The following is a 23,250-nucleotide window of genomic DNA, read 5'->3' as shown; positions in this document are numbered from 1 at the left end:
GCTATTTTGACACAAAATTAGAGCTTCCCAGCAGTGCTTCCAGACCCCTAAACCCACTCCCAAAATCTAGAACACCCCTAAATAGCTTCCCAAAAACACGCAATACAGCTGCCTTGTAGGCCGCCTATGTAAGCCAATGGCAAAAATGCACCTCAGACACAGGGCCTAATTCCACTTTCCCCTCAACCTACGCCCAAACTGCTATTTTGACACAGAATTAGACCTTCCCAGCAGTTCTCCCAGACCCCTAAACCCACTCCCAACAATCTAGAACACCCCTAAATAGCTTCCCAAAAACACGCAATGCAGGTACCTTGCAGGCCGCCAATGTAAGCCAATGGCAAAAATGCACCTCAGAAACAGGGGCTAATTCTCCTTTTCCCTCAACCTACGCCCAAACTGCTATTTTGACACAAAATTAGACCTTCCCAGCAGTGCTCCCAGGCCCCTAAACCCACTCCCAACAATCTAGAACACCCCCAAATTGCCCACCAAAAATACGCAATACTGCTACCTTGCAGGCCGCCAATGTAAGCCAATGGCAAAAATGCACCTCAGAAACAAGGCCTAATTCCCCTTTCCCCTCAACCTACGCCCAAACAGCTATTTTGACACAAAATTAGACCTTCCCAGCAGTGCTACCAGACCCCTAAACCCACTCCCAAAAATCTAGAACACCCCCAAATTGCCCACCAAAGATACGCAATACTGCTACCTTGCAGGCCGCCAATGTAAGCCAATTGCAAAAATGCACCTCAGAAACAAGGCCTAATTCCCCTTTCCCCTCAATTTACGCCCAAATTGCTATTTTGACACAAAATGAGACCTTCCCAGCAGTGCTCCCAGAAAACTAAACCCACTCCCAGAAATCTAGAACACCCCTAAATAGCTTCCCAAAAACACGCAATACAGCTACTTTGCAGGCCGATAATGTAAGCCAATGGTCAAAATGCACCTCAAAAACAGGGACTAATTCCCTTTTCCCCTCAACCTTCAACCAAACTGCTATTTTGAGACAAGATTAGACCTTCCCAGCAGTACTCCCAGACCCCTAAACCCACTCCCAAAAATCTAGAACACCCCCAAACAGCTTCCCAAAACACGCAGTACAGCTGCCTTGCAGGCCGCCTATGTAAGCCAATGGCAAAAATGCACCTCAGAAACAGGGCCTAATTCCCCTTTCCCCTTAACCTACGCCCAAACTGCTATTTTGACACAAAATTAGACCTTCCCAGCAGGGCTCCCAGACCCCTAACCCCACTCCCAAAAATCTAGAACACCCCCAAATAGCTTCCCAAAAACACGCAATACAGCTACCTTGCAGGGAGCCAATGTAAGCCAATGGCAAAAATGCACCTCAGAAGCAAGGCCTAATTCCCCTTTCCCCTCAACCTTAGCCAAAACTGCTATCTTGACACAAAATTAGTGCTTCCCAGCAGTGGTTCCAGACCCCTAAACCACTCCCAAAATCTAGAACACCCCCAGATAGCTTATCAAAAACATGCAATACAGCTACCTTGCAGGGCGCCAATGTAAGCCAATGGCAAAAATGCACCTCAGAAACAAGGCATAATTCCCCTTTCCCCTCAACCTTCGCCAAAACTGCTATTTAGGCACAACATTAGACCTTCCCAGCAGTGCTCCCAGACCCCTAAACACACTCCCTAAAATCTAGAACAACCCCAAATAACTTCCAAAAACACACAATACAGCTACCTTGCACGCCACCAATGTAAGCCAATGGCAAAAAAGCACCTCAGAAACAGACCCTAATTCCCCTTTCCCCTCAACCTACGACCAAACTGCTATTTTGACACAAAATTAGACCTTCCCAGCAGTGCTCCCAGACCCCTAAACCCACTCCAAAAAATTTAGAACACCCCCAAATAGCTTCCCAAAAACACGCAATACAGCTACCTTGCAGGCAGCCAATGTAAGCCAATGGCAAAAATGCACCTCAGAAACAGGACCTATTTCCCCTTTCCCCTAAACCTACGACCAAACTGCTTTTTTGACACAAAATTAGACCTTCTCAGCAGTGCTCCCAGACCCCTAAACCCACTCCCAATAATCTAGAACACACCCAAATAGCTTCCCAAAAACACGCAATACAGCTACCTTGCAGGCCGCCAATGTATCCAATGTCAAAAATGCGCCTCAGAAACAGGGCCTAATTCCCCTTTCCTCTCAACTTACGACCAAACTGCTATTTTGACACAAAATTAGACCTTCCCAGCAGTGCTCCCAGGCCCCTAAACCCACTCCCAGAAATCTAGAACACCCCTAAATAGCTTCCCAAAAACACGCAATACAGCTACTTTGCAGGCCGACAATGTAAGCCAATGGTCAAAATGCACCTCAGAAACAGGGACTAATTCCCTTTTCCCCTCAACCTTCAACCAAACTGCTATTTTGAGACAAGATTAGACCTTCCCAGCAGTACTCCCAGACCCCTAAACCCACTCCCAAAAATCTAGAACACCCCCAAACAGCTTGCCAAAACACGCAATACAGCTGCCTTGCAGGCCGCCTATGTAAGCCAATAGCAAAAATGCAGCTCAGAAACAAGGCCTAATTCCCCTTTCCCCTCAACCTTAGCCAAAACTGCTATTTTGACACAAAATTAGTGCTTCCCAGCAGTGCTTCCAGACCCCTAAACCACTCCCAAAATCTAGAACACCCCCAGATAGGTTATCAAAAACACGCAATACAGCTACCTTGCAGGGCGCCAATGTAAGCCAATGGCAAAAATGCACCTCAAAAACAAGGCATAATTCCCCTTTCCCCTCAACCTTCGCCAAAACTGCTATTTTGGCACAAACTTAGTGCTTCCCAGCAGTCCTTCCAGACCCCTAAACCCACTCCCAAAATCTAGAACACCCCCAGATAGCTTATCAAAAACACGCAATACAGCTACCTTGCAGGGCGCCAATGTAAGCCAATGGCAAAAAAGCACCTCAGAAACAGGCCCTAATTCCCCTTTTCCCTCAACCTACGCCCAAACTGCTATTTTGAGACAAAATTAGACCTTCCCAGCAGTGCTTTCAGCCCCCTAAACCCACTCCCAAAATCTAGAACACCCCTAGATAGCTTATCAAAACACGCAATACAGGTAACTTGCAGGCCGCCAATGTAAGCCAATGGCAAAAATGCACCTCAGAAACAGGGCCTTATTCCCCTTTCTCCTCAACTTATGCCCAAACTGCTATTTGACACAAAATTAGAACTTCCCAGCAGTGCTCCCAGACCCCTACACCCACTCCCAGAAATCTAGAACACCCCTAAACAGCTTCCCAAAAACACGCAATACAGCTGCCTTGCAGGCCGCCTATGTAAGCCAATGGCAAAAATGCACCTCAGAAACAGGGCCTAATTCCACTTTCCCCTCAACCTACGCCCAAACTGCTATTTTGACACAAAATTAGACCTTCCCAGCAGTTCTCCCAGACCCCTAAACCCACTCCCAACAATCTAGAACACCCCCAAATAGCTTCTCAAAAACAAGCAATACAGCTACTTTGCAGGCCGCCAATGTAAGCTAATGGTCAAAATGCACCTCAAAAACAGGGACTAATTCCCTTTTCCCCTCAACCTTCAATCAAACTGCTATTTTGAGACAAGATTAGACCTTCCCAGCAGTACTCCCAGACCCCTAAACCCACTCAAAAAATCTAGAACACTCCCAAACAGCTTCCCAAAACACGCAATACAGCTGCCTTGCAGGCCGCCTATGTAAGCCAATGGCAAAAATGCACCTCAGAAACAGGGCCTAATTCCCCTTTCCCCTCAACCTACGCCCAAACTGCTATTTAGGCACAACATTAGACCTTCCCAGCAGTGCTCCCAGACCCCTAAACCCACTCCCAACAATCTAGAACGCCCCCAAATAGCTTCTCAAAAACACGCAATACAGCTACCTTGCAGGCCGCCAATGTGAGCCAATGGCAAAAATGCACCTCAGAAACAGGGCCTAATTCCCCTTTCCCCTCAACTTACGCCCAAATTGCTATTTTGACACACAATTAGACCTTCCCAGCAGTGCCCCCAGACCCCTAAACCCACTCCCAGAAATCTAGAACACCCCTAAATAGCTTCCCAAAAACACGCAATACAGCTACCTTGCACGCCACCAATGTAAGCCAATGACAAAAATGCACCTCAGAAACAGGGGCTAATTCCCCTCTCCCCTCAACCTACGACCAAACTGCTATTTTGACACAAAATTAGACCTTCCCAGCAGTGCTCCCAGACCCCTAAACCAACTCCCAACAATCTAGAACACCCCCAAATAGCTTCCCAAAAACACGCAATACAGCTACCTTGCAGGCCGCCAATGTAAGCTAAAGGCAAAAAAGCACCTTAGAAACAGGCCCTAATTCCCCTTTTCCCTCAACCTACGACCAAACTGCTATTTTGACACAAAATTAGACCTTCTCAGCAGTGCTCCCAGACCCCTAAACCCACTCCCAATAATCTAGAACACACCCAAATAGCTTCCCAAAAACACGCAATACAGCTACCTTGCAGGCCGCCAATGTATCCAATGTCAAAAATGCGCCTCAGAAACAGGGCCTAATTCCCCTTTCCTCTCAACTTACGACCAAACTGCTATTTTGACACAAAATTAGACCTTCCCAGCAGTGCTCCCAGGCCCCTAAACCCACTCCCAGAAATCTAGAACACCCCTAAATAGCTTCCCAAAAACACGCAATACAGCTACTTTGCAGGCCGACAATGTAAGCCAATGGTCAAAATGCACCTCAGAAACAGGGACTAATTCCCTTTTCCCCTCAACCTTCAACCAAACTGCTATTTTGAGACAAGATTAGACCTTCCCAGCAGTACTCCCAGACCCCTAAACCCACTCCCAAAAATCTAGAACACCCCCAAACAGCTTGCCAAAACACGCAATACAGCTGCCTTGCAGGCCGCCTATGTCAGCCAATAGCAAAAATGCACCTCAGAAACAAGGCCTAATTCCCCTTTCCCCTCAACCTTAGCCAAAACTGCTATTTTGACACAAAATTAGTGCTTCCCAGCAGTGCTTCCAGACCCCTAAACCACTCCCAAAATCTAGAACACCCCCAGATAGGTTATCAAAAACACGCAATACAGCTACCTTGCAGGGCGCCAATGTAAGCCAATGGCAAAAATGCACCTCAAAAACAAGGCATAATTCCCCTTTCCCCTCAACCTTCGCCAAAACTGCTATTTTGGCACAAACTTAGTGCTTCCCAGCAGTCCTTCCAGACCCCTAAACCCACTCCCAAAATCTAGAACACCCCCAGATAGCTTATCAAAAACACGCAATACAGCTACCTTGCAGGGCGCCAATGTAAGCCAATGGCAAAAAAGCACCTCAGAAACAGGCCCTAATTCCCCTTTTCCCTCAACCTACGCCCAAACTGCTATTTTGAGACAAAATTAGACCTTCCCAGCAGTGCTTTCAGCCCCCTAAACCCACTCCCAAAATCTAGAACACCCCTAGATAGCTTATCAAAACACGCAATACAGGTAACTTGCAGGCCGCCAATGTAAGCCAATGGCAAAAATGCACCTCAGAAACAGGGCCTTATTCCCCTTTCTCCTCAACTTATGCCCAAACTGCTATTTGACACAAAATTAGAACTTCCCAGCAGTGCTCCCAGACCCCTACACCCACTCCCAGAAATCTAGAACACCCCTAAACAGCTTCCCAAAAACACGCAATACAGCTGCCTTGCAGGCCGCCTATGTAAGCCAATGGCAAAAATGCACCTCAGAAACAGGGCCTAATTCCACTTTCCCCTCAACCTACGCCCAAACTGCTATTTTGACACAAAATTAGACCTTCCCAGCAGTTCTCCCAGACCCCTAAACCCACTCCCAACAATCTAGAACACCCCCAAATAGCTTCTCAAAAACAAGCAATACAGCTACTTTGCAGGCCGCCAATGTAAGCTAATGGTCAAAATGCACCTCAAAAACAGGGACTAATTCCCTTTTCCCCTCAACCTTCAATCAAACTGCTATTTTGAGACAAGATTAGACCTTCCCAGCAGTACTCCCAGACCCCTAAACCCACTCAAAAAATCTAGAACACTCCCAAACAGCTTCCCAAAACACGCAATACAGCTGCCTTGCAGGCCGCCTATGTAAGCCAATGGCAAAAATGCACCTCAGAAACAGGGCCTAATTCCCCTTTCCCCTCAACCTACGCCCAAACTGCTATTTAGGCACAACATTAGACCTTCCCAGCAGTGCTCCCAGACCCCTAAACCCACTCCCAACAATCTAGAACGCCCCCAAATAGCTTCTCAAAAACACGCAATACAGCTACCCTGCAGGCCGCCAATGTAAGCCAATGGCAAAAATGCACCTCAGAAACAGGGCCTAATTCCCCTTTCCCCTCAACTTACGCCCAAATTGCTATTTTGACACACAATTAGACCTTCCCAGCAGTGCCCCCAGACCCCTAAACCCACTCCCAGAAATCTAGAACACCCCTAAATAGCTTCCCAAAAACACGCAATACAGCTACCTTGCACGCCACCAATGTAAGCCAATGACAAAAATGCACCTCAGAAACAGGGGCTAATTCCCCTCTCCCCTCAACCTACGACCAAACTGCTATTTTGACACAAAATTAGACCTTCCCAGCAGTGCTCCCAGACCCCTAAACCAACTCCCAACAATCTAGAACACCCCCAAATAGCTTCCCAAAAACACGCAATACAGCTACCTTGCAGGCCGCCAATGTAAGCTAAAGGCAAAAAAGCACCTCAGAAACAGGCCCTAATTCCCCTTTTCCCTCAACCTACGACCAAACTGCTATTTTGACACAAAATTAGACCTTCCCAGCAGTGCTCCCAGGCCCCTAAACCCACTCCCAACAATCTAGAACACCCCCAAATAGCTTCTTAAAAACACGCAATACAGCTACCTTGCAGGCCGCCAATGTAAGCCAAAAGCAAAAATGCACCTCAGAAACAGGGCCTAATTCCCCTTTCCCCTCAGCCTACGCCCAAACTGCTATTTTGAGACAAAATTAGACCTTCCCAGCAGTGCTTTCAGCCCCCTAAACCCACTCCCAAAATCTAGACCACCCCTAGATAGCTTATCAAAACACGCAATACAGGTAACTTGCAGGCCGCCAATGTAAGCCAATGGCAAAAATGCACCTCAGAAACAGGGCCTTATTCCCCTTTCTCCTCAACTTACGCCCAAACTGCTATGTTGACACAAAATTAGAACTTCCCAGCAGTGCTCCCAGACCCCTACACCCACTCCCAGAAATCTAGAACACCCCTAAACAGCTTCCCAAAAACACGCAATACAGCTGCCTTGCAGGCCGCCTATGTAAGCCAATGGCAAAAATGCACCTCAGAAACAGGGCCTAATTCCACTTTCCCCTCAACCTACGCCCAAACTGCTATTTTGACACAAAATTAGACCTTCCCAGCAGTTCTCCCAGACCCCTAAACCCACTCCCAACAATCTAGAACACCCCCAAATAGCTTCTCAAAAACAAGCAATACAGCTACTTTGCAGGCCGCCAATGTAAGCCAATGGTCAAAATGCACCTCAGAAACAGGGACTAATTCCCTTTTCCCCTCAACCTTCAATCAAACTGCTATTTTGAGACAAGATTAGACCTTCCCAGCTGTACTCCCAGACCCCTAAACCCACTCAAAAAATCTAGAACACTGCCAAACAGCTTCCCAAAACACGCAATACAGCTGCCTTGCAGGCCGCCTATGTAAGCCAATGGCAAAAATGCACCTCAGAAACAGGGCCTAATTCCCCTTTCCCCTTAACCTACGCCCAAACTGCTATTTTGACACAAAATTAGACCTTCCCAGCAGTGCTCTCAGACCCCTAAACCCACTCCCAACAATCTAGAACACCCCCAAATAGCTTCCCAAAAACACGCAATACAGCTACCTTGCAGGGCGCCAATGTAAGCCAATGGCAAAAATGCACCTCAGAAACAAGGCCTAATTCCCCTTTCCCCTCAACTTTCACCAAAACTGCTATTTTGACACAAAATTAGAGCTTCCCAGCAGTGCTTCCAGACCCCTAAACCCACTCCCAAAATCTAGAACACCTCCAGATAGCTTATCAAAAACACGCAATACAGGTAACTTGCAGGCCGCCAATGTAAGCCAATGGCAAAATGCACCACAGAAACAGGGCCTAATTCCCCTTTCTCCTCAACTTATGCCCAAATTGCTATTTTGACACAAAATTAGACCTTCCCAGCAGTGCTCCCAGACCCCTAAACCCACTCCCAGAAATCTAGAACACCCCTAAATAGCTTCCCAAAAACACGCAATACAGATACTTTGCAGGCCACCAATGTAAGCCAATGGCAAAAAAGCACCTCAGAAACAGGCCCTAATTCCCCTTTCCCCTCAACCTATGACCAAAGTGCTATTTTGACACAAAATTAGACCTTCCCAGCAGTGCTCCCAGACCCCTAAACCCACTCCCAGAAATCTAGAACACACCCAAATAGCTTCCCAAAAACTCGCAATACAGCTACTTTGCAGGCCAACAATGTAAGCCAATGGCAAAAATGCACCTCAGAAACACGGCCTTATTCCCCTTTCCCCTTAACCTACGCCCAAACTGCTATTTTGACACAAAATTAGACCGTCCCAGCAGGGCTCCCAGACCCCTAAACCCACTCCCAAAAATCTAGAACACCCCCAAATAGCTTCCCAAAAACACGCAATACAGCTACCTTGCAGGGAGCCAATGTAAGCCAATGGCAAAAATGCTCCTCAGAAACAAGGCCTTATTCCCCTTTCCCCTCAGCCTACGCCCAAACTGCTATTTTGAGACAAAATTAGACCTTCCCAGCAGTGCTTTCAGACCACTAAACCCACTCCCAAAATCTAGAACACCCCCAGATAGCTTATCAAAACACGCAATACAGGTAACTTGCAGGCCACTAATGTAAGCCAATGGCAAAAAAGCACCTCAGAAACAGGCCCTAATTCCCCTTTCCCCTCAACCTATGACCAAAGTGCTATTTTGACACAAAATTAGACCTTCCCAGCAGTGCTCCCAGACCCCTAAACCCACTCCCAGAAATCTAGAACACACCCAAATAGCTTCCCAAAAACTCGCAATACAGCTACTTTGCAGGCCAACAATGTAAGCCAATGGCAAAAATGCACCTCAGAAACACGGCCTTATTCCCCTTTCCCCTTAACCTACGCCCAAACTGCTATTTTGACACAAAATTAGACCTTCCCAGCAGGGCTCCCAGACCCCTAAACCCACTCCCAAAAATCTAGAACACCCCCAAATAGCTTCCCAAAAACACGCAATACAGCTACCTTGCAGGGTGCCAATGTAAGCCAACGGCAAAAATGCACCTCAGAAACAAGGCCTAATTACCCTTTCCCCTCAACCTTCAGCAAAACTGCTATTTTGACACAAAATTAGAGCTTCCCAGCAGTGCTTCCAGACCCCTAAACCCACTCCCAAAATCTAGAACACCCCTAAATAGCTTCCCAAAAACACGCAATACAGCTGCCTTGCAGGCCGCCTATGTAAGCCAATGGCAAAAATGCACCTCAGACACAGGGCCTAATTCCACTTTCCCCTCAACCTACGCCCAAACTGCTATTTTGACACAAAATTAGACCTTCCCAGCAGTTCTCCCAGACCCCTAAACCCACTCCCAACAATCTAGAACACCCCTAAATAGCTTCCCAAAAACACGCAATGCAGGTACCTTGCAGGCCGCCAATGTAAGCCAATGGCAAAAATGCACCTCAGAAACAGGGGCTAATTCTCCTTTTCCCTCAACCTACGCCCAAACTGCTATTTTGACACAAAATTAGACCTTCCCAGCAGTGCTCCCAGCCCCCTAAACCCACTCCCAACAATCTAGAACACCCCCAAATTGCCCACCAAAAATACGCAATACTGCTACCTTGCAGGCCGCCAATGTAAGCCAATGGCAAAAATGCACCTCAGAAACAAGGCCTAATTCCCCTTTCCCCTCAACCTACGCCCAAACAGCTATTTTGACACAAAATTAGACCTTCCCAGCAGTGCTACCAGACCCCTAAACCCACTCCCAAAAATCAAGAACACCCCTAAACAGCTTCCCAAAAACACGCAATACTGCTACCTTGTAGGGCGCCAATGTAAGCCAATGGCAAAAATTCACCTCAGAAACAGGGCCTAATTCCCCTTTCCCCTCAATTTACGCCCAAATTGCTATTTTGACACAAAAGTAGACCTTCCCAGCAGTGCTCCCAGGCCCCTAAACCCACTCCCAACAATCTAGAACACCCCCAAATTGCCCACCAAAAATAAGCAATACTGCTACCTTGCAGGCCGCCAATGTAAGCCAATGGCAAAAATGCACCTCAGAAACAAGGCCTAATTCCCCTTTCCCCTCAATTTACGCCCAAATTGCTATTTTGACACAAAATTAGACCTTCCCAGCAGTGCTCCCAGACAACTAAACCCACTCCCAGAAATCTAGAACACCCCTAAATAGCTTCCCAAAAACACGCAATACAGCTACTTTGCAGGCCGATAATGTAAGCCAATGGTCAAAATGCACCTCAAAAACAGGGACTAATTCCCTTTTCCCCTCAACCTTCAACCAAACTGCTATTTTGAGACAAGATTAGACCTTCCCAGCAGTACTCCCAGACCCCTAAACCCACTCCCAAAAATCTAGAACACCCCCAAACAGCTTCCCAAAACACGCAATACAGCTGCCTTGCAGGCCGCCTATGTAAGCCAATGGCAAAAATGCACCTCAGAAACAGGGCCTAATTCCCCTTTCCCCTTAACCTACGCCCAAACTGCTATTTTGACACAAAATTAGACCTTCCCAGCAGGGCTCCCAGACCCCTAACCCCACTCCCAAAAATCTAGAACACCCCCAAATAGCTTCCCAAAAACACGCAATACAGCTACCTTGCAGGGAGCCAATGTAAGCCAATGGCAAAAATGCACCTCAGAAACAAGGCCTAATTCCCCTTTGCCCTCAACCTTCGCCAAAACTGCTATTTAGGCACAACATTAGACCTTCCCAGCAGTGCTCCCAGACCCCTAAACACACTCCCTAAAATCTAGAACAACCCCAAATAACTTCCAAAAACACACAATACAGCTACCTTGCACGCCACCAATGTAAGCCAATGGCAAAAAAGCACCTCAGAAACAGACCCTAATTCCCCTTTCCCCTCAACCTACGACCAAACTGCTATTTTGACACAAAATTAGACCTTCCCAGCAGTGCTCCCAGACCCCTAAACCCACTCCCAAAAATTTAGAACACCCCCAAATAGCTTCCCAAAAACACGCAATACAGCTACCTTGCAGGCAGCCAATGTAAGCCAATGGCAAAAATGCACCTCAGAAACAGGACCTATTTCCCCTTTCCCCTAAACCTACGACCAAACTGCTTTTTTGACACAAAATTAGACCTTCTCAGCAGTGCTCCCAGACCCCTAAACCCACTCCCAATAATCTAGAACACACCCAAATAGCTTCCCAAAAACACGCAATACAGCTACCTTGCAGGCCGCCAATGTATCCAATGTCAAAAATGCGCCTCAGAAACAGGGCCTAATTCCCCTTTCCTCTCAACTTACGACCAAACTGCTATTTTGACACAAAATTAGACCTTCCCAGCAGTGCTCCCAGACCCCTAAACCCACTCCCAGAAATCTAGAACACCCCTAAATAGCTTCCCAAAAACACGCAATACAGCTACTTTGCAGGCCGACAATGTAAGCCAATGGTCAAAATGCACCTCAGAAACAGGGACTAATTCCCTTTTCCCCTCAACCTTCAACCAAACTGCTATTTTGAGACAAGATTAGACCTTCCCAGCAGTACTCCCAGACCCCTAAACCCACTCCCAAAAATCTAGAACACCCCCAAACAGCTTGCCAAAACACGCAATACAGCTGCCTTGCAGGCCGCCTATGTAAGCCAATGGCAAAAATGCACCTCAGAAACAAGGCCTAATTCCCCTTTCCCCTCAACCTTAGCCAAAACTGCTATTTTGACACAAAATTAGTGCTTCCCAGCAGTGCTTCCAGACCCCTAAACCACTCCCAAAATCTAGAACACCCCCAGATAGCTTATCAAAAACACGCAATACAGCTACCTTGCAGGGCGCCAATGTAAGCCAATGGCAAAAATGCACCTCAAAAACAAGGCATAATTCCCCTTTCCCCTCAACCTTCGCCAAAACTGCTATTTTGACACAAACTTAGTGCTTCCCAGCAGTCCTTCCAGACCCCTAAACCCACTCCCAAAATCTAGAACACCCCCAGATAGCTTATCAAAAACACGCAATACAGCTACCTTGCAGGGCGCCAATGTAAGCCAATGGCAAAAATGCACCTCAGAAACAGGGTTTAATTCCCCTTTCCCCTCAAACTATGACCAAACTGCTATTTAGGCACAACATTAGACCTTCCCAGCAGTGCTCCCAGACCCCTAAACACACTCCCAAAAATCTAGAACAACCCCAAATAGCTTCCAAAAACACACAATACAGCTACCTTGCACGCCACCAATGCAAGCCAATGGCAAAAAGCACCTCAGAAACAGACCCTAATTCCCCTTTCCCCTCAACCTATGACCAAACTGCTATTTTGACACAAAATTGACCTTCCCAGCAGTGCTCCCAGACCCCTAAACTTACTCCCAAAAATCTAGAGCACCCCCAAATAGCTTCCCAAAAACACGCAATACAGCTACCTTGCAGGCCACCAATGTAAGCCAATGGCAAAAATGCACCTCAGAAACAGGGGCTAATTCCCCTCTCCCCTCAACCTACGACCAAACTGCTATTTTGACACAAAATTAGACCTTCCCAGCAGTGCTCCCAGACCCCTAAACCCACTCCCAAAAATCTAGAACACCCCCAAATAGCTTCCCAAAAACACGCACTACAGCTACCTTGCAGGCAGCCAATGTAAGCCAATGGCAAAAATGCACCTCAGAAACAGGACCTATTTCCCCTTTCCCCTGAACCTACGACCAAACTGCTTTTTTGACACAAAATTAGACCTTCCCAGCAGTGCTCCCAGGCCCCTAAACCCACTCCCAATAATCTAGAACACACCCAAATAGCTTCCCAAAAACACGCAATACAGCTACCTTGCAGGCCGCCAATGTATCCAATGTCAAAAATGCGCCTCAGAAACAGGGCCTAATTCCCCTTTCCTCTCAACTTACGACCAAACTGCTATTTTGACACAAAATTAGACCTTCCCGGCAGTGCTCGCAGACCCCTAAACCCTCTCCCAGAAATCTAGAACACCCCCAAATAGCTTCCCAAAAACACGCAATACAGCTACCTTGCAGGCCGCCAACGTAAGCCAATGGCAAAAATGCACCTCAGAAACAGGGCCTAATTCCCCTTTCCCCTCAACCTACGCCCAAACTGCTATTTTGAGACAAAATTAGACCTTCCCAGCAGTGCTCCCAGGCCCCTAAACCCACTCCCAACAATCTAGAACACCCCCAAATTGCCCACCAAAAATACGCAATACTGCTACCTTGCAGGCCGCCAATCTAAGCCAATGGCAAAAATGCACCTCAGAAACAGGGCCTAATTCCCCTTTCCTCTCAACCTACGCCCAAACTGCTATTTTGAGACAAAATTAGACCTTCCCAGCAGTGCTCCCAGGCCCCTAAACCCAATCCCAACAATCTAGAACACCCCCAAATTGGTGTTTTAACCATTTCTTTTTCCATTTTTTCATTTCCATTGTTGTTATTTGGTAGTGTCTTAGACCAGCTTAGGATTTGGTAAAATTTTAATTTGGATAGTGTATTGTTTGTCAACTCTTGAAACTCTGACCATGATTTCAGATTGGATCCGTTTAGTATTTGCCCCCAATACTTTACGTTGGCTCTTTTTAGGGGGAGTACTAATGTGTCTTTAAAACATTCAGGGGTTCCTGGCGAACTCCATATAGGAGCCATTTTGCTATAGTACGAGATTTTCAGGATTCCCCTGATTTGTGACCACATCTTTGCTGCATCCCTTAAGATCTTTAGTTTTATTTTTTTAAAGTACTTGGGATGTCCGTACTTAAACAAGACATGATCTTCTGATTCGGTGATCGCTTGTAAGTACCTCGGGTAATTTTCGTGACTCATTAGAAGTACTCTAATGTTCTTAAATTTAAAGGCTCTGCAATATTCCACCAAATCCGGGCTAGCCAGTCCTCCATCTTTCTTCTCCCTTCTTATTTTCTTCCAAGAAATCCTCGTGCTTTTCGCAGCCCATATAAAACTTGTGATCTCTCTCTGTGCCTGGACTAATGCCTTTTTCTCAAACTCTAACGGTATCGCATTAAATAGGAATGTAAATTTTGGTATGATGGTTGTGGTACTGAAAAATCTGGATTCATATAATAGTACTAGACTCGAGAATAAAAACTTCGTCGAAATAGAACGAATTTGGTATCAAAAGACCGAGAATGACGAGTACATCAAGTACATGTATTTTCGGCGTATTCGAGTGACGATGTCACCTCGAAATCGTCATTTACCTTCTAAAACCCTTAGCTGCATGTTGCCCTTTACATAGGCCTTAATCCAGTTGATTTGATTCCACAAGGACACATACTCCTTAATCGACTTCTTCCTGACCCCAGTACAAGTTAGAACCATTGCCCCAGGCCGAACTCGTTAGGTCAGTCCCCTCCCAGTGGCCGAGCAAGATAGCATCTAGGCTCAACCAGCCATAAAACCATTTCAGCGCGAACACCTGCCATATCTCGCTCACATCTTTCTCCACTCCTTTTCTTCACTTGCTTTATGATGGGGAGGTGACCATTTTTATTAGGGGTCCAGCGATATCTGATGAAATGTTGGGCCTTGCCTGATGATTTGTTATGGGCAGCACGACGTGAAATATGTACATGTCATTATGACTCTGCTTTTCTTTTGTAATCAGTAACCGTAAATGAAATACCACGAATCCAAGGAATGTCTTGCCCAAGGCTGAATACTATGTATAAGAAGAGAAGCCTGACTTCGTAAAAGTGTGCAGTCTCCTGAATATACTTGCTTTGTACTTCTAGGACCCTGTCACCTTGGTTGCAGCCAATAAACGAATCTTTGACTCCACCTGGAAGACTCTGAAGTTTCTGTAGGTCTGACTCAGGAGAACCCGAGGTCTCTGGTGTGTTGATCCCCTGGCACCGCTGGGTTGCCGGTTCTTTGCCGGTTCTTAAAAACCCAGTACCTCAATTGGCGCCCACGTTTGGGGCGATTCCAGTGGTACCAATCAGCCTGAAGATCGTGAGGAGCTTCGTGTGAAAATTCCGGAGGAGGGCCCACCACCTCATCGACCCCTGCATGTCGACGTGGTCCGAAGGTCTTTACTGCGAGGTTCCCCGCTTCCCGACGGCTACAAGGACTGCTGCCCTGGCTATCGCCCTGATGTTGGACCCTTGAAATTTTCGGTAGAGCGAAACGCTGAGACGAGTCTTCTGGTGAAGCCATCGATATTTTCAGTTAAGTATAAGTGGAGCGTCTCCCAGTCCTTAGTTGGACTTACTTTGTGGTATCTTGGAGATACATAAGGTTTTATTGGTACTTGCAAGCACCATAACCGAAGGACTCGTGTTTTCACGAGAAATATCGTAATCGATAAATCCTTTGAAGTTTTGGAACTAGACTAGAGAGAAAGGATGCCTAGTCTTAGACTCGGGAATTGGTTTTGTCTTGGTAGTAATAATAGGGACTCCCGATTGGAGGACTCATGTCCGGTTCCTCCAGTTGGAACTCCAACTTACGAGCTATACGTTAAACATGGGGTAGGCCCCATCGTTTACAACGAGGTATGGATTAAATACACTAGGAAAGATGGTGCCTTACAATGGCCCCAATATGGTAGCTTTGATTCTGAAATCTTAGACAACCTTGAAGTTAAGCTCTTCAAAAAGAAAGCCCGGCCGGCGATGTTTGACTCTTTCCGCTTATGGCGCAAAGAAGCCAAACAAAAAGAAGTTAAATTAGCTAAGAAGAATAAGAGAGAAGGGAGACTTTCAGTAATGCAAGCTGCCGTGCAGTTTAAAGATAATGAGGAAGAGCAGATAAATGAACAGTTGCACAGGCAACGTAAACTGGCAATAGATAAGTGTTATCCAGTTTTGCCGTTTCTTCAGCAAGAGACAGCAAAAGAGCGTGAAAAAGACCAATTAATGTCGCAATTATTAACTTCACCACCCCCCTATGCGCAGAATGCTACAGCACCCCCGCAACCTTTAGTTGCACAAGCTGCGCCTCTGGCTCTTCCACAGCACCCACCAGCTGTTCTTCAGCTGGCTCCTACCTCTTCGGTGCAGCCTCCTCCAGGCCCACCGACCACTTCTGTTTCACCTGTGTTTTCTACGATTTCACCTACTGTGTTTTCTACATTTCCTAATGCCCCCTCTATGATTTTGCCTAGTACCACATCTATTATTGCTGATACCTCTTCTGCCATCTCTACCCCCGTCTTATCTCACCCCGTTTTTTCATCTGTTTGTCCTTCAGTTTCACCTTCCCTTCGGCAGAAAATGGCCAGCCCTGTTACTAATCTTCTTTTACCTCTTTTCGGGTCGCCTGCTACGACCCCTATGTGGAAAAGTAAATTTTGCCATGTTCTGTGTCCCTACGTGTTCCACATCCTAAGTTATATGTGCATGATTAATATGCATATGTACTCCTTATGATCGATTAAAGACGCAATCCTAGTTGTGTCCAACTCTAGTATGCCAGTTTCTAGTTCCCGTGAAAGCAACGAATATTAGGCCTATGTAAACCTACGTTGCCACATTTTACAGTGTGCACGATAATTCAGTAAAAGGCCCCGTTTCTAGGCCTCAAAAGGGCCCGGACATCAGATTCAGCTCCTGTCTCCTGAACCCTCTCCGAGGAGCGATACAGCCCCCACCTGCATCCCTGACCCTTCACTTACTTCCTGCCTCACAGTGCCCGGCCCGGCCTGGCTCTGCCTCCCAGTCTGCCAAGAGTATGTTATGCTTCTAGTTATCAGTCCAGCCCTCCTTCTCTGCATTCCTAAGCTACTGAATCGCATCAATAATTTCCGTCATGGTCTAGCCTTTCTGTCTCCATGTAAGAGAAATACTGTATTAATGTTCATAGAATATTCCTCGCACTCACAATACATTTAGAATAATGTATGCACCAGTCTTAGTGTCAAGTAGCCTTCGCCCTGATAACTTTTGGATTCTATCAACATGTTCTCCAAACACCAGATACTAGATATGCTTTAGGTACATGTCGCCCTGACTCCGCAGACTTTAGTCTCCTCTTCTAGTGCAGAAGTCATAGCCCCCAGTTCTCCCTGGTAACACGTCATTGCCCGTTTGCGCGCACCACTAGGTCAGAGGTCCCAGCTCCTTAGGTAGCCCCCTCCATGTTTCCGCCCCATTCATGACACTTCTGTGACGTTCATACCACATGTCTATGTACACGCCTCTTGTTACACCCACTTTATGCCTTATCTTTCGCGACTGCTACAAGACACGCCCACTGTTACGCCTCCTGTATTGAATGAAATGTAATTGTTTTAGTATATATACTAATGCACTGTTAATTTGATGTTAGCACTATTCTCCTGCCCCCGGCAGCTGCCATCCTATTCCCATGCAGGCTGTCCTGTTCCTGTCCTTTATGCCTGATTAAAGCCTGTTAACTCTAGCTACCTCGAATCTTGACTCTTATTTATTGAGCTATCTGTTTATATTGTATCCAGTCAAAAATAGAACCGGTATTTAATTATTTATTTACCACATAATGGCGCCCGAACAGGGACTTGCCCTTTCCCCACGCGCCGGAGAAGCCAGGCGAGCCCTCTGACCCTCTGCAGCCGTGACGGAACCATACCGTGCACGTGCAGATATTTCTGCTTCAAGTATCCCTCAGGCCCACGGAGGAGACGGAGGTTGCGGTCCAGCATCCAGACGAGGCGGTGGAGGAACGCGGCGAGTCCCGACCAGAGCCCAAGCCGAGAGTACAAGGTCCGAGGTATCCGGAGGCCCACCCGTAACTGAAGTCCGAAGTTCGTAGTCCGTCGTCGTAGCAGTCCAGTCCAGTCCGAGGCCTTCCATTCTTGCTGCCCGGTGAGTACCGTTGCTGGGGTAGTATCCAGACAGGGTCAATTAATTTGTCTCTGGTCCGTGGGTTTGGGTACACAGATCCAACACGAAGTGTCCACCTAGGTGGATGCGGGTCCTGACGTGTCTCTTTATGGGACCGGTATGTTTCGTACTGTTTCAGCAGTGCATCTAGTAACTCTAGTAAGTTCCGTTCTCGAGAAATTCATGTGTTCTGTTCTCAGTATTCCAGGTAATATTCTGTCCGAACTGTTATTTTAAATGTTTATTAATGTGTTTTCAATGTCGTGGTATGAATGATTTGTTTTCTCCAGTTATTATTGTGTTTATCGTGTATTGTATTGTGTTCAGATTCTAGCATAAAAGAATGCCTCTGTTCTCTAAATTACGTCAGTTAAAAACCAGAAAAGGGCTGCTCGAGGAAGCAGTCCCTGTCCCTCCTAGGGACAGTCCAGGACATTTTATGTATCACAAGCATGGCTTAAGTGCCATAATATATCTAGACTTATGGTCTGATTATACCAGACATCTCGAAGAGAAATATAGACGGCCTGTATCAGGCACATGGGATGCCGAGTGCATCATGCGAGTAGAAGAAGCATTATGGAAAAAGAAATCCAGACAGTCCCAGAAAGATGCTATCGAGTTATGGCGCAAAGAATCTCATAAAAGAACCGAAAAAGAATTCAGAAAAACAGAATTAAGTAGAGAATGCTCAGAGAAAGCCCAAGAAAGGGAATTAATCGAAATAGGTGAACGAGTCAAAGCAGAACAGTCAGACAGACAGAGAAATGCCCTTGTTAAGGGTATGTACCCTCTTCTTGCCGAGGGCTTGCCAAAAGCAACCCCGGAAGCATCCAGTAATTTTCCGCCATCACTAGTTCCGACTAAGCTACGTCATAAACCGACCGCAGCTGATATTTTTCTCTCGTCCTATTTGGACGACACAGTCCCAGAATATGCAAATCCTGTCCCGCCAGCTCTTGTAAATAATGTAATTCCTGTTCCTCCAGCCACTGGTCCTGTGGGTCCAGTTAATGTTACAGCACCCCCGGTCCAGCCTACAGTACATGTACCCGTTCTACCAGTCACTCTGCCAGCACTTACAGTGCACACCGACGATTCCAGTTTAGGAGCCGCGGGGGGAGGTTCTCCTCGTACCCCGCCTCAACACAGACGTATGACGCTACATGAACTAGCGTTACAGCGTACGCCAAAAGTTCATACCTTCACAGATATCAAGCGAGCACTTACTGAATGTCGTTATGATCCAGTTTCAGGCGATGGCCACATGGTCATATATTCATTACGTTTAAGAAGGGTGACCGACTATTTGGACACCCTGCCCAATATGAAAGAATATCTAGACAGAATATATCGTTTTATCCGTACAGGAAGAGATCCAGAAAGTATTCGCGAAGCCATGGTTCAGAGAAAAGTCGAGACTCAGCTCATGCTTTTAAAGTTCTTAATTAACTGTTTAATAAGAGAACAAGATTATCCAGGAAAAGATCCAGAAGAAATGAAAGTCCTGACTAGGTGGAGTGACCATATAGCCGAGGGAAGACACAAGACACAGAACTTTATAGAGAGTATGTACAAGAAAATCCGTAAAGAAATAATAAAGTTACACGAGAAACGAGAAGCAATACAAGCAACCGAGAAAGAAAATGACTCTTCTACGGAAGAGGTAGACGACGAGAATCCTTCCAGAATAGCGTATGTAGGTAGAACTAGACTTTCCGACAGACATTCACGTCCAGACTACAAGAAAACTGTTCCCACTCCAGTACCAGAACAATGTTCCCTAGAACAAGTATTCCAAGCTACCGATCACATTCTGAAATCACGAATAGGTTATGGTGAACTTAGTACTATGCGTGAACAAGAACTAGCCCGATCAGCAGTCCGGTGGACTACTGATTCTACCACTTTTGCAGACGAAATAGTGGCACAAATGTTTCTGAAACTGCCCCCAGCCGAGCAGCGACTGGTGGGTATGTATATGACCCAGCACCTCATCACACTGTATGAGGATCAGCATTCCGATCCAGGTCCGCTACATGATGTATTAAACGAGTTACTACAGTACAGATGGAAAGGTCTAGGTACCGATTTAATTAGTGTCATTCTAGAACAGCGCCACAAATACCGAACGTTCCTGAACCCGCATTTTGTTCATGTCTCACCCCCAGAAAGTAAATCATTCTACATAGACAGACAGAATCCGTTACGAGAAGTACATCCAGTCAAGAAAGAGGGTGGTGGTCTAGAACGAGTGTTTGTTTACACCCCCATCACAAAGATGGAACTCTTAGAAATGAAAAAGTTAATTCCCTGTCATGATAAAGATCCAGCAGGGTTCCATCGAGAATTAAAGGACATGCTCCGTATGGGAGAATACACGTATCCTGATATCATTAAAATGTTAAAGGTCCTGTTGCCTGCGGGCATATATGAGAAACTCAAAGAAAAAGAATGGGAGGTGGGAGAGAAAAAGATAGATTGGACAGCCCTAGAAGCTGAAGATAATACACGAGTACCAGGTACCGGTCTTGGGGATAAATGTAAAGAATTGCCCGAACTGTTAATACAAGTTTTGCCAAGATTACTAGCCACGAAAAAGGAAGACTGGGATGCTATCTCAGCCTGCAAACAGAAACAAGACGAAGATACTAGTGATTTTTATTCTAGATTCGAGAAATGTTTTATTATTAATAGTGGTTTGAAGACAAGTAGCGAGTCATACCCTCATATTTTTGTCACTAAACTAGTCGAGAATTCAAGCCCACAAGTTAAAAATCGAGTTTTAAAAGTCGAAAGTACATGGCAAGCTAATACTCCGTCACAGATGCTACAGATGCTCCAGTATCACCAGAACAGAATCAGGGAGGAACAAGAACACGAAAGGAGACGTATGAAAGACACGAAAATGAAAGTATTAGTTGCACAATCTGTTCCCCAAGACAGTCAGAAGAGGGGTACGAATCAAGCCAGTCATCCTGCAGCTCCCGTTAAAGGGACCTGCAATTATTGTAAACAGCCAGGTCATTTTATAAACGAGTGTGCAGTTCTGAAACACAATATAGCTACTGGTAAGACTAAAGAGAGACCACGTCCGCCTAGACAAGAACAAGTTTCACAGACTTCCCAGTTACCACAGAATGCACAACAGACAGTTACAATACCGCAGCCTATCGCTGCAACACAGCATGTTACACAGCAGATGTACCAGTATGCACAGTCCGAGTATCCAGAATACCAGCAGTATTCATGAAACAGCCTAGAGAGGGAGGTAGGCTTGCCTCTCATCGAGATACCTGTAGATCAAGAGGGTCCCTATGTACACAGTCAAGTATTAGGGAAAGACAGAAAGTTTCTGATTGATACAGGGGCAAGTAGGACTACCATCAGTCATGACGAGGTTCCAGGGGCTCCGCTCTCAGGCTCTAGAAATGTTTCCCTTGGATTTTCAGGAAAGCCCATTGTAAATGAAATTTCAAAACCAGTTACTCTAGAAGTAGGTCCATTGTCCCGAACTACTGATTTGTTACTTACAAAGTCATGTCCAGAAAATTTATTAGGCATCAAGACATTAAAAGAATTAGGTGCAATTATATGCTGCTCCCCAGAGGGAGTCCGCCTGTTCCTCCGCGACTTTAAAGGTCACTATGTACTACGTGATTTTGATCCAAGATTATTGAATGTTCCACAGCATCTATGGGCACAAGGTCCAACTGATGTTGGTTGTATGCACATCACACCCCATCGTGTGACTCTGAAACAAGGTATAGTTTTGCCACGAATCAGACAGTACAGATTGCCACCTGAGGCTGTAGCAGCCTTATCCAAAATTATTGACGAGCTTATTGTTCAAGGAGTGGTTGTAGAAACTGACTCCAATGTATGTAATTCTCCTATCATTCCAGTCATGAAATGTACTGATCCAAATGCACCTCCAGTATATCGATTAGTGATTGACCTTCGAGAACTTAATAAATGTATCATTCCTCAGTACCCAGTAGTCCCAGATATTTCTTCCCTATTGACAGCCATTGATTCTGAAGCTACGTTCTTCACAGTTATCGACCTCAAGAATGCATTTTTCAGTGTTCCCATTCATCCAGACAGTCAGTTCCTTTTCGGTTTCTGTTTAAATAGAAGGAGCTATAAATTCACACGAGCTCCTCAAGGTTTCACAGAAAGCCCTAGTATTTACAGTCAAGCACTCAAGAGACAACTAGACAATATTCACATGCCAACTGACACTGCCCTGCTCCAGTATGTCGATGATCTACTGATCACAGCCCGTTCTGAACGTGATTGCGAGCGTGCGTCACTTACAGTTCTGTATTTCTTAGCCGAGATGGGGCACAAGGTGTCCCCTTCGAAGCTTCAATTCTGTGTCCAGCAAGTGGTCTACTTAGGACACTTACTGTCCAAGAGGGGTAGGCAGTTGACACCTGACCGTATCCAGTTAATAGCATGTCTTCCGCAGCCCAAGACCCAGAAGGAGGTACGAGCTTTTATCGGCCTCACTTCTTACTGTAGACAATGGATTCCTCAGTACGCATATCTAGCCAAACCACTGATACAGTTAACGACACAGGAGACAGCTGTATCGACTGTTCTCCCTTGGACATCCAAACATACACTTGCTTTTAATGAGTTAAAGAAAGCTTTATGCCAAGCTCCTGTTCTAGCTACACTGAACTACAGTAAGCCTTTTACACTTTTTGTCACAGAACGTGAAGGTACTGCATTATCTGTTCTCACACAAGATCAAGCAGGACAGTACAAGCCCTGTGCTTATTTTTCTAGCACATTAGATCCAGTAGCCCAGGCTCTGCCTGCGTGCCTCAAATCAGTTGCAGCCACGGCACTAGCTATCAGACAAAGTGATTCCATAGTGTTAGGACACTCCCTGACAGTACAAGTTCCACACTCTGTGGAAGTTCTTTTAAACCGAACACAGACCCAGCACTTGACAATTGCACGTTTAACAGGTTATGAACTGACACTGTTCCAGCCACACATAGAAATCAGACGCTGCAACGTTTTAAATCCAGCTACACTATTACCGTCAGTTAATTCAAATCCTGCCACACATGATTGTGTGGAAGTTGTTAACACT

At 46.1% G+C, this 23,250-nt stretch overlaps 1 protein-coding gene across 1 annotated transcript; it reads left to right on the top strand.

The window, feature by feature from the left end:
- The first annotated feature begins 18,483 nt into the window (after nucleotides 1-18,483).
- LOC147663815 (uncharacterized) lies at nucleotides 18,484-21,393 on the top strand. Its single transcript, XM_086950189.1, has 2 exons — nucleotides 18,484-19,726; nucleotides 20,468-21,393. Exons 1-2 carry the CDS (start codon nucleotides 18,484-18,486, stop codon nucleotides 21,391-21,393), a joined length of 2,169 nt encoding a protein of 722 aa, XP_086806315.1.
- The last annotated feature ends 1,857 nt before the right edge of the window (nucleotides 21,394-23,250 follow it).

This window comes from Lissotriton vulgaris, unplaced genomic scaffold (assembly GCF_964263255.1).
Source record: "Lissotriton vulgaris unplaced genomic scaffold, aLisVul1.2 SCAFFOLD_3958, whole genome shotgun sequence".
In the NCBI taxonomy this organism is placed as follows: domain Eukaryota; kingdom Metazoa; phylum Chordata; class Amphibia; order Caudata; family Salamandridae; genus Lissotriton; species Lissotriton vulgaris.
Note: the sequence above shows the minus strand (reverse complement) of the source record. Positions and strands in the feature narration are given on the sequence as shown.